The sequence below is a fragment of the Cajanus cajan genome, chromosome 1 (genome assembly GCF_000230855.2).
Source record: "Cajanus cajan strain Asha chromosome 1, NIPB_CcT2T_4, whole genome shotgun sequence".
Classification (NCBI taxonomy): Eukaryota; Viridiplantae; Streptophyta; class Magnoliopsida; order Fabales; family Fabaceae; genus Cajanus; species Cajanus cajan.
Genome location: NC_138517.1, coordinates 62,604,149 through 62,616,460, shown reverse-complemented (window position 1 = coordinate 62,616,460; position 12,312 = coordinate 62,604,149). Strand labels below are relative to the sequence as shown.

The 12,312-nt window shown below is 27.7% G+C and overlaps 1 protein-coding gene across 4 annotated transcripts; it reads left to right on the top strand.

Moving 5' to 3' along the window:
- The first annotated feature begins 8,655 nt into the window (after window positions 1–8,655).
- Window positions 8,656–12,091, top strand: LOC109793706 (plant cysteine oxidase 2). 4 transcript variants are annotated; one of them, XM_020353168.3, is made up of 5 exons: window positions 8,656–9,348; window positions 9,986–10,110; window positions 10,193–10,379; window positions 10,799–11,002; window positions 11,680–12,091. In XM_020353168.3, the coding sequence occupies exons 1-5, from the start codon at window positions 9,111–9,113 to the stop codon at window positions 11,808–11,810; spliced, it is 885 nt and encodes a 294-aa protein (XP_020208757.1). In that variant the 5' UTR covers window positions 8,656–9,110; the 3' UTR covers window positions 11,811–12,091. The 4 variants fall into 4 exon arrangements, with proteins under 4 accessions (XP_020208757.1, XP_020208758.1, XP_020208759.1 ...); XM_020353169.3 differs by having other exon boundaries at window positions 8,664–9,348; window positions 9,989–10,110; XM_020353170.3 differs by having other exon boundaries at window positions 8,665–9,348; window positions 10,220–10,379.
- The last annotated feature ends 221 nt before the right edge of the window (window positions 12,092–12,312 follow it).

Genomic DNA, 12,312 nt, shown 5'->3' with positions numbered 1-12,312 from the left:
GTTTTCAATGGTGAGAACTATGTCTACTGGAAAATTAGAATGAGAATTTTCATTGAAGCAATTAATGTTGTTGTATGGGATGCAATTGAAAATGGACTCTATATTCCTATGACTAAGGATAGTGATGGAAAGAGAGAAAAACATTGGAGTGAGTGGAGTGATGATGAGAAAAAGAGAGCTCAATATGATTATAGAGCAAAGAACATCATAACATCTGCATTGTCTATTGATGAGCTTTTTAGAATTTCTCAATGCAAATCCTCCAAAGAAATGTGGGACACACTACAAGTTACTCATGAAGGAACAAGTGATGTAAGAAGATCTAGGAAACATACTCTTATAAGAGAATATGAATTGTTGAGAATGAATCATGGTGAATCAATTTCTAATTTTCAAAAACGATTTACACACTTGATAAATTAAATCACCTTATTGATCTTGGTAGGAAATTCGAAGAAGAGGAATTAAACTTGAAGATTCTACAATGCTTGGATAGATCTTGGCAAGAAAAGGTTACAGGAATTGAAGAATCAAAGGATCTAACCTCATTGACACTTGCAACTCTCTTTGAAAAGCTACGAGAGCATGAGCAAAAGCTACACTTTTTGATGAAAATGAACTACAAGATAAAAAGGGAAAAGAAGTATCTCTAAAAGTCTTGAAATCAGTCAAAGGCAAAGAGAAATATGAAGATTCAAGCTCTAAAGATTCTGATTCAGAAAATTCTTAAGAAAGAAAAAGAGATCCCCCTACAAGTTCAACAAGAAGGCAAATAAGAAAGATGAAGGGAGCATATCTTCTTACAATTGTTTTGAATGTGGAAAATCAGGCCATATAAAAGCTGAATGCCCCAATCTTCTAAAGAAGCAACAAAAGGAAAAGAAAGGGAAGAGAAACAACAAAGGAAAAAGAGCCTACATAGCTTGGGAAGACAATGATCTAAGCTCAACTAGTAATGAATCTGATTCTTTTTTTCATTTTTCTATATATTTTTTTTTTGTTTTTTTGTTTTAAATAAACTGTCCTATATGATGCTTTAGGGTTAGGGTATATAGAAGGTTTTTTTTTAATATATGTTTGTTTGCTTATAATTCTTATCTATTTGAAATGAACAGGAAAACACAACAAATGCAGCACACATATGCTCAAACAAATGTACACCCGCGAACAGTCACGTTCGAATCCATGGTCTAGGGTCTTTGTCAAGAAAAGTGCATTGTATAGGTTGGTTCTAATATCATTGGTCTTTCCAGGCTCTCAAGGTGCCCCCATTATAGAGACCTAGTATCTCTGTCACCGTCACCTGGCAAACTCTAGGATTTGTCGCAGTATTTCGAGATAGAATAACCGGTTATCACCTTGAGTGTGATTTTTGATAAGGCTTGTAAGGTTTAAGGCCATACTTGGGCTGGTCGTACGTCAATCACTCCCTATGTTTACGCACTCATGCCATCGGGTATAGAGGGAACTATTTTGTACAAGGATTTATGTACAGTTGTTATTTCAAACAGATGCAAAATTTAAACAAACAATAGATATCAAAGCCACTATAAAATAGATAAGCATATATTTACAAAGAAGCTAAAAGATAAAGAAAAAGATAAACAAGATAACGATAAAGATAAAAGATAATGGATTAGGAACGACCCTTTCCAAGCTCCTAATTCAACCTTATTGGTTTGGGCCTCTTGACATCTTGTCGTGTCGTTTCTAAGCTTTCGAGAATTCCTTTTCTTCATGTTAGATGTCCATTTCCTTGTCAATATATCCCGGACGAAATCAAGTGTCTACAATGCTTAGTCAACACTATTAGTTTTTTACTTTTAAATTAAAATATGTGTATAATGTATTTATTAATTGGGCGCCTCCATCAAAATAGATTAATAAAATTTGTGCAAGGATGAAATTTGATGCATTTTAAAAATGAGGACTAAAAAATTATGTTTGAAACTAGAAGACTAAAATTAAATTTTACATATATTTTTTAAGATGAAAAAAGGTGATTTTAAAAAAAGAGTATTAAAGTGATTTTCCTTCATATTTCTATCCATATAGTACTATATCCATATAGTACTAATGCATAATCCTTTATTTGTTTGAGTAGAAGTAGGGAAGAGAAAAAATGAGAAGAGAGAAGTGAGAGAAAGAAAAATTAGTCTATTGACAAGTTTAGTATATGGTCCACTAGTGCACAAATGATTAGGAATTCTTTATTTTTTATATCTTCTTATTTAAATTATTTAAAATTACTAAAAAAAATCCCTATCATAATCCAACCTTCTTGTCTCTTGTTTCTTGTTGATGGCCTCATTTTTGTCCTTCTTCTTGTCCTCTTCTTCGACCTCACCATTGACTTTGTTGTCATCCTCCTTGATCTTACCATTGGCATCATTCTCCTCTTCCTTGAACTCACCTCCAATGTCGTCAACAATCTCCACCTTCATAAACAAAAATTTTTTTAAGGAGTTGTTTGATTTGATCTTATGTTTCATTTGTGACACTTTGATATTCACAAATATGTAGAGGGGTGCAATCCAAAGACAATGTGGAGGTTGGAGGAGGAGGCGATGTGATGCAGTGGTCAAATGAGGAGGTAATCCAAAAGTGTGAAGGTCAGAGGTGGAGGTTGTGCAGAAGCCATGCAAACATGCAAAGGTTGGAGAAAGTGACGTAATAGAGGTTGGAGGAGACAATGTAGTGTGGAGTATTGGAGGAGGAAGTGATGTAGAAAAATGTGATAGTGTTCATATTAAAAGACAAAATTGACATTTCAATTTTAAATAATTTTTATTTTTATATTATTTTAATAATTAAGATAATTTACGCTATTCATCACATCTAACAATAATAATATAGTAACACATCCATGAACTACTTGATTCATTAGTTCACGATAAATTTTACCTTTATGTTATTTGTTTTAGAAGTGGAGGAGAGAGAAAAACATATATACAACTCTCACCTTCAAAGAAATTTCTTTTTGAATAAAAAAAATTGAAAAATAAAAAAGTAAAAGTGCGAGTCCCGGGAAAATTACAACTTTAACCTTATTGTTTTCCATTATTTTCACAAAATTTATTATATATATCAAGGTAAAAGTGTCTTTAATTAACAAAAATTATTTTCATACTCACCGTTTTTCTATTCAACTAAATTAATGAAAAGAAAATTCAACCTCTCTTCTTTTTTGTTTTTCTCTTCTTTTAATATAAACTTAAAAATTTACGTATTTTATATCATCTCTCTCTCTTTCTTCTTTTTATCTTATTTCCTTTTGTTCACACTTCTCTTTATCTAAACAAACCATAAATGAGTTAATTCATAGTTGAAAATGCGAGTATATTTACGAATCAGTTGAATTTAATTTAACTAAAGTTAACAAGAATTACACTTATAATTTTTATATTAAAATAGATATGTTTTTTGTTTAGCGTAATTTTATACCGATTATTAAACATATACAGAAAGCAGCAGCAAAAACGCGTGGTACAACGAAGGAGCGTACGAAACTGAAAAGGCTAAAAGTCGAAAACCTTTACGAACACGTGCGGAGGCGTGGCTTCATGGTGTGGTCCCGTGCCTGAAGCTGGGCCACACGTGTCTCCCACGTGAAATATGTCTCCTTAATGCTATCACATGGACCTTCAAATTCCTCCTACATACCACCTACGTGTCATTTTCATGAAATTGTACAAATTGTGTAACTTAGATTAATTAATTAATAACTACTGTAACATACTATTTTCGTTATGTTTATCTTTATATCGTTATATATATATATATATATATATATATATATATATATATATATATTCATGTTTTTGTTTGTCAGGTAGCATTACTTTTCTGCTAAGTGTATGATATTTTTTTTAACTATTATAAATTATTTATCATAAAAAATAATAACTAAATTTTATTAATAAACATTTCTTTCTTAACATAGTATATTCTATACGTGGCATAAGAATATAATTTTTTTTACTTATATCGATAATTGTGTGATATGATGGAAGGGTGTAAAGGAACAAATTAATTAAAGTCACATTCATTCGCATATATACAAAAGCATTTTGCAAGCTAAGCATTGCCATCTCTATCCGATACAATACAACTTACACCGATCATTTGTGAAAGAGTATGAATCAAAATATGTCTGAAATTACCTTACACTCATTCTAAATTACTATTATATATATATATAATATAGCATAAAACTAACATCCACATGCACATATTCACTTATCCTAATTTATCATTTATCTTGGATTATTAATAGTTTAAATCAGCTTCATTGTATATTTTTTCTTCTAAAATTCAGCTTTTGTACTCATTTGATGATTAAGTTAAGATATAAAGAGTCGGATTATGATAATTTTTTTATTATTGTTGAATATTTAATATGTATTAAATATTATATATATATATATATATATATGTGTGTGTATGTGTGTGTGACAATTTTACTTTTTTTTTAATTATAAATATATAATATTTGTCTAATACATTTCCTATTAGTAACCAACAATGATTATGCATGTTCAAAATCGAATAAATCTAAATGAAATTTTGAAAATTGACCCACAATTAAAAATAAAATAAATCGATTGAAAATTTCAAATTAGTGATTTTGTTGATTTTTTATTTTGCTAAGCCGTGTGACTCGATTTAATTTGTCATTTAAAATGTTGAAGAAACCAAATCCAATCGCATTTATTTGTATTTCTTCTCAAATGTATAATGTAAGTATATGTCATTAATATAATATAAAGTATGATTTATAAAAGTATAAGCTATTAAAGGATTTTTCTTCTTCTTCTTCAAAAGTATGTTATAATAATTTAATATAAAAGATATTTTATAAAATTGTAAATTATTAAACTGAAAATTCTGAATTATTTATAATATTAAAAAATAATCTTATTTGATGTGACAAACTATATATATATATATATATAAATATTTAATACGACAACTAAAATTATATTAAAATATTTTTACTAAAATAATAACATTAAATTGATGTTAAATATATTGAATAATCAAATATTTTTAATATTTATATATTTTTAACGATAAATTTTAAATAAATAACATAATATTAGTTAATTTTTAATGAAACTTTTTAACACCGCTATTGATAAAATTAAATCATAAAAGATTATTATAAATTAGTTCAAAGTTTATAATATTTTTAAATTTAATCAAACTATACCGTACTTAGTGTTTATATTTGAATTGGATAACTTTAAAGTTAAAAGCCAAACTAATCTTAATTTTCTTAATTGAGTCTGATGTGAACGGTCAATGGATATAAAAGTTAATATGTATCGTGTCCCCATGAAATTTTAACCGAGAAAGTAAGCACAGATTTGACATAAATCTTTATCATCATTTGAATTTTGAACGATTAACATCACAAAATGGAAATGAAGAAACCAAAATTTAGTGCTCATAAAGTTCCCACTAATTTTATCTTCGTTAAAGTTGTGTTTAGTGAGGTGAAAGGAAGGAAATAAAAGAAATGGAAGTAGGTAGATAACAGAAGAAGAAGAAGAATTATAGAACAAAAACATCTGCGTTTAGTTTAAAAGAAAATGAACATATTTTTTTTATAAATTAAAAATATAATTGATTATATTTTACGATATAATGTTGTAATCAATAGTATAAGAATAATGAATTATATATATGTAAATTATATTTTTCTTTCCTAAGAGATACCAATGTTATATTGTCTTCCTTATTATATTAAAAAGTATAGCCCTTTTTCATAACAAATTTTAATATATAATTATTTATTTTTAAAATTTTGTTGACGTTTGTTAAAAAAAAAATATTATCAAAACAGTTTTTACACAAGTGTCCCTTCATAGATATAAATGTTATGCTATCTTCTTTTCTTATAAAATAAGCATTTCTTTTTAATTTTTTTTAAATATATTACATTTTAATAATTTATCTCCTGATTTACATATTTAATTATTATAATTTTTTAAAATTAATTATATATTTTTAAAACCTTATTATTTTTATAAAATATTTTTAAAGTTATATATCAAAATAATATATATATATATATATATATATATATATATATATATTACCTTTAATATATATAGTTAATACTATACGGATACTATTTTATTTAAATGTTAATTAAAATATTACATAAATTTCAGTGATTAAATACTCTTTTAATACTTGATGTTATTATTTAATTGATGTTATTAATAAAATATTTTATATTATCTAAATAAATTAGTTTTTTATGATGAAATATTATTTATTATATTTAAATAATATAATTTTAAAAATATGTATATTAAATATATAACTTTTAAATAAATATATTTATATTAAAAATTTATTATTAAATAAAATAAAATTATTAGAAAATTTAATGCTTATCGAGGTATATATAAAAGTATAAAAGTATACACATATAATTATTTTTATAGTTTTTATTTATTTATTATTTTAATAAATTAATTTAAATTTATTCATGTCGTTTGTAATTTTTAAATAAATGAATGAATGTAATGAACTTAAAAATATATTAAAATATGATTAAATTAAAAAAAAATATTTTTTTATGAATAACTAAATTCAAATGTATTTTAAAATCTTATAATAATACTTTTTAGCAATGTTAAGTTAAATATTCTAAATTAATATGATAGGAGATTATTAATATAATATTTATATTTTTAAGAAATAAATGTGTAAGTTATTTAATATTTTAACATATGAAAAAAATAGTGTAATAAAGAAGTATAATTTATACTTTCTATATTAAGTTAAATAAATTAAATTATATATTTTAATATAAGATGCGAGACGAATATATTACTCTTAATGGTAAAGTAATTTACTCATTATATAAAATATAATTGTCTTCTTCCATTCATTTTTGCATTGCTTTGCGAGAAATAAAAGCATTTATGTAAAAGTGAGATGGGGTAGGTTAAAGTAAGATGTAATTGATAATTGAATTAAAATATGCTTTAGTTTTAAAAGTATTATAAATTTTAATTTTAATTTTAATAAAAAATTCACTTATTATCAATATCAATGTTTATTAAAAGTGGTGTTATTGTAGTCTCTCATTAAGAATTAAAAATAAGTGTTGTGATAAGAGAAAAATGTATATTAACATTATAATAATTTAACTACAAATCACTATATATGATAAATTTGTTTATAGTAATAAGATTAAATTGCAATTTTATTCCTCTATAATATCTTATGCAATTTTATCTCAATTTTATACAATATATAATTTTATCATATCATTAGATATTTATTTGTTGATTGTTAAAATAGTAATGTTGATTATGATTCAACATTAAATAATATTATTTTAGGTTAAATTTCATTTTTTTTATATAAATAGTCAAATGAGATAAAAATAAAAATTAAAAATATAATTTAACTTAAATATTACTGCATATTAATTATCATATAATCTATTTAATATTAATTTTTGACTAATATTACAATTTTAATTATCAACATATAACTATTCAGCAAAAAGACCAAAATAAAATTGGAGAACTAAAATTAAAAAATTAAAAATTGAAAAATTAAATTTATAAATTAAACATTATAAGAAAGTTAAAAGTATAATTAAATTTTTATAATAATTATTCTATAAGTCACATCAAAACTAATTTTAGCTACTTGACCGTGTAAAAAAATTTAGATTGGTAATATATATTCATTAAACTTGCCTGAAAGAGAAAATGAATATATTTTTTTTAGAGACAAATATGTAATATTTAACAATTTTTTTAATTTTCATTTAACTTCATTCCTATATATTATTTTGTTACATAACTTCATTCCTATATAATCACAATTTTATTTATTAATTTTTAATCTGTAATTATGGGTATACTTTTCACATGAGAGAACAAATCCTAACTTGACAAGTAACATGTTGTTACAGCCCCTAAAACACTTGCTTTTTTTGTCTATGCGCGTTACACAACACATTGATCCATTCAATCCCTTTAATGACAGATCTAAGCATGCTTTAATTTAATTGCCTTCATTTTATAATTATCACAGATCTAAAATCATTATCCCAAGATTCCTTTATTCAATGATCTCCCTTTATAGTTCATATAATTCTCAAACTCCCTATAGAAACCAGCAACAGTGAATAAACATAGAAAGTTTACACCACCAACTGGCTCTTTTGGTAAATCCACTTTGTGTCACCGTCTTAACTCAAAACAAGGGTCGCTGTAACCGCCAGTTTTCAAACAAAATCTATGGGGTGGAGAAGTGGATAAAATACTGCTTTTTTCTGTTTCTTTTTCTTTCTTTCTTTTAACCATAATATGTTATGAAGTATTTGTGAATTTAAATGATAATTATTTTGTCAAAAAATATTATTTTTAGTGGAATTTTCGCTTTTAATCATGCACACTCAAACTCGGTATTAAAAAGATGGAATTTAGTTTCACTCGGATCACTTTTCTAATTTTTTTTCTCGTTTTTATTTTATTTTGTGCTTTTATAATTGATTGCTGAGGACTTCTAATAACGGTTCTCATTTGTCAACCAAGGAAAAGCACTATCCCATGCTAAATGGCCCATGGTTTTCCAACTTTGGATATATTTCATAATTTACTTTTTCTCTCTCCATATATATCTTTCTTCAAATATATATAACATGACATCCAACTTTCTCCAGAAATATCATATCATCCTTAACATAAGCTTTATTTTGTGTCAATTTTGCACTGTTTCTACAAATATCAAATATATTAATTCTTCCTCTTTTAGTCAGACCAAACCTATTCCATCTGCACTCAATCCACCCAGTTTTGTAAGATCACAATTCACAGCCTCCATAGAAAGAAAGGGAAAGTAAAATCTTTGGTGAAAGTTTTATTTTTGACAATTTCTAAAATCAGGGCATCCAGTGTTTCTATTTTCTCTTGTAATCAAAAACAGTTGAAGCAAACTTGAACTGCGGTAGTTTAATTAACTCCAGCCAAGGACATAGTGATCCATTCCAGAGGTTTATACAAATCTTCTTGATGATTTTGTTGTGAAAGGGAAAAGGTTTGTTCAGTGATCACATTGAAGATTTTGGTTCAATGGAGGGTGGTTTGGTGGAGCAGGGTGGAGACAGAGTTGGACATGTTAACAAGGTTGGTTATGGGAAAAGGGTCATTGTAAAGAAGAGAAAACCATACCATCGCAGGGTTCATAAGAAGACAATACCTAAGGTCCCAAAGGCACTTCAGGAGCTATTCCTTTCATGCAGGGAAACATTCAAGGGTCCTGGCACTGTTCCCTCATCACAGGATGTTCAGAAACTGTGTCACATTCTTGGTATGATTTTTCTTTGTGTTTATTTTTTAGTCTAAATTTGATGTGCTTGTGTTTGAAAATCTGTGAATTTTGATGTATATTTCCAAGAATCAGCTAAAATTTCAATTACTATATAAAATGTTTTCTTGTGATGGATTGGGGGAGGAGGGGGTTAAATTTTAGTTATGTATATTTTGTTTAATTTTCAAATTGATAATGTAGCGTTAGTTTTATCTTTGGTTAGTGCGTATTTTATTCTAATAAAGATATGCTATTCAGCTGATTCTAGTTCCTTCCTCTTAGGATGAGTTATTGACTGATTTGTACTTTTCATTCTTGCATTCCCTTTTAAGAAATTAAATAAATTCCGAATTTCAAGTTTCGAAACAACAAAGAAAAGAAAACATTTGAAGTGCATTTTTTATTGTTTAAGAGAATTTGAGCATTTGAAAACAATATACCACTCTTTTTGTTTGAAAAGATAATTACCAGTTAAGTCTTGTCTAGAAGTTCATCATACACACAAATTAATATGCATTTTATGCACAAATTAGTATAGGCAAGTGTTTTTTAGGTATTTAATTTAATTTTCATCCTAAATTTAGGTTCTTAATTCCTTTGTACCTCATCTGAAGTGTTGTTGTGTTGGTTTAACAAGCAGATGGCATGAAGCCAGAAGATGTTGGGCTAAGATCTGATCTGCAGTTCTTCAATCCTGAAAATATTGTCAAAGAGAACCCAAGGGTCACATACACAACCGTATATAGGTGCGAGAATTTCTCGGTAAGTCTTGTGACCTCAAATTTTAGTCATTATTCGTTCATTCACCAATGCATTTTCTAGCTAGATGTGTACCTAATTTTAGGGCACTTATTTTCTTTTTCACATGGAGCTCTGCATCTTTTTCCTACCTGCAAAGGGAGTCATTCCCCTCCACAACCACCCAGGAATGACTGTGTTCAGTAAGCTGCTTTTGGGTCAAATGCACATTAAGTCCTATGACTGGGTTGATCCTGAGGTCTCTTACAATTTGTTGCACCAACCATCTCACTGTGAGTATCCATGTTTCTATCAAAATTAAATGAATCTGAACTCATGACATGGGGTATATTAGTATTGGAAAAAACTTGGATACAATAATATAGTTCCTATGGAACCGTATGAAGTGGGTCTAGTTTAGTTGGTTGAATATGATGCTTGAATTGTTATAAATTCTCTTGTAACGAGTTCAATTTTCATGGATAAAAAAAAGGTACTATAGGTACCATTGGTAGTGTTCTCCATTTAAAATTGAAGTTTTACTTCAATAATCCGCGTTGATATTTAAAGAAATCATTTAGTACATATATTACTGCGATGAAATTCTAATTTTGATTAGAGAACGGTATCAACATCATCACCTATGGTGCTGCAGCTGAATTTTATCCATTAGCATTTTGAATTTGTCCTGATACACTGGCTGTTTTTGCAGTAAAATTGGCAAGATTAAAAGCTAATGATGTGTTCACAGCACCCTGTGACACTTCAGTTCTGTATCCAAAAAGTGGAGGCAACATCCATGAATTCACAGCTATAACTCCATGTGCTGTACTTGATGTCCTTGGACCTCCTTATTCCAAAGAAGATGGCAGGGACTGCTCCTACTACAGAGATCACCATTATGATGCTTTTCCATGTAAGAAACACTTTAAATATTACATAACCTATTGTGTCAGCGCTTATAATTAGCCGGTTTTAGACTTTTCCTCCTTAAAAACGACATTTATTTTTAGAACTTTAAATAGTGTTTGACACAACTTAAGGCTTTTTTGTTTTACATTTAAAATCAATTTCTCCTAGCAAACACATGTTTCCATATAAAGTTTATGGCTGAGGCTGAGATTAATTTGGACACATATCTCTATTACATATTATTGTTCAAAATCAATTTCCATCGTCCAAGATGTATATATTTAGTATAGTTTCTGTAGAATTATTAGTTTATGCCTTTATGGGTTTGCAACTTGCAATCAGTCGGGTTTTCAAGGTATTGGTCTTGGATTCCCTGATAGGGGGAACTTATGCTTTATTTCAATAAATAAAAATATAAAAACAAAATGGGGCCATCAAATTGGATATCTTTGGTGAAGTTTGCAACCATAAAGTTGTGACCTCACGTGGCACAGTAACCAGTAGTACTAAATTTGGAAAACAATTTTCCTCATTTAAACATGAGCTACATGGCTACACTACATGAGGTGGCACCTCTTGATTGGATCCAAATTAGTCTACCATGCATGAATCAGAATTTACCTCAATTATGCTATGTTCATTATTTTTGAATCTGACCAACAATGATTTTGAATGGTGCAGATGGAGAAAATGGCAAAGAGAAAGAAGAAAACGATAGTTACGGATGGTTAGAAGAAATTGAGATGCCAGAAAACTCTCAAATGGATGGAATTGAGTATCTGGGTCCTCAAATTATAGAGACTGCCCTATAGATAAGATCAACATTTGGCTCATACTCCATAGCATGTCCTCTTAGCTATTCTTATTGTGCATAAACAGACAAATATAGAAATCCCCCACCTCTTTCAATGTGTTGCTTTTTGTTCTCTAGTGATTAAATTTTCTGCGGTTAAAGTAAAGCTCTATTACCATTAAATTTTTTTTTTTAGTTGTTAATTGTTATGTAATCAAATTGACATTATATAAAAGGCTGATTCTTAAGGAGTTATAAGGAAATGAAAAACTGTGGGCTTGAATCTGTTAACCGGACAAATACTTTTGATTCGTTGTTTAGTTGGCTGGTTTCCAGGTTGTAAGGTTTAAAGTTATGTACACTTGACCAAGAATTTGGAAACAAGTAGTGCACAATGTTGACTTGTTTAAGGAAACCATTAATGTGGGAAACCTTTCCCAAATAAAGGGTCAATGTCTGTAGTTCTTGGGATATTTCTAGCTAAAATTTTGTTTCGAGAATAAAAAGAACGGTGTGTCTTT

Bases quoted from the DNA above. Each gene is read 5' to 3' on its own strand.
- LOC109793706 (XM_020353168.3), top strand. From the start codon at position 9,111: ATGGAGGGTGGTTTGGTGGAGCAGGGTGGAGACAGAGTTGGACATGTT. The intron at 10,380-10,798 runs GTGAGTATCCAT...CTGTTTTTGCAG, and splicing joins GTTGCACCAACCATCTCACT to TAAAATTGGCAAGATTAAAA. The intron at 11,003-11,679 runs GTAAGAAACACT...TGAATGGTGCAG, and splicing joins CCATTATGATGCTTTTCCAT to ATGGAGAAAATGGCAAAGAG.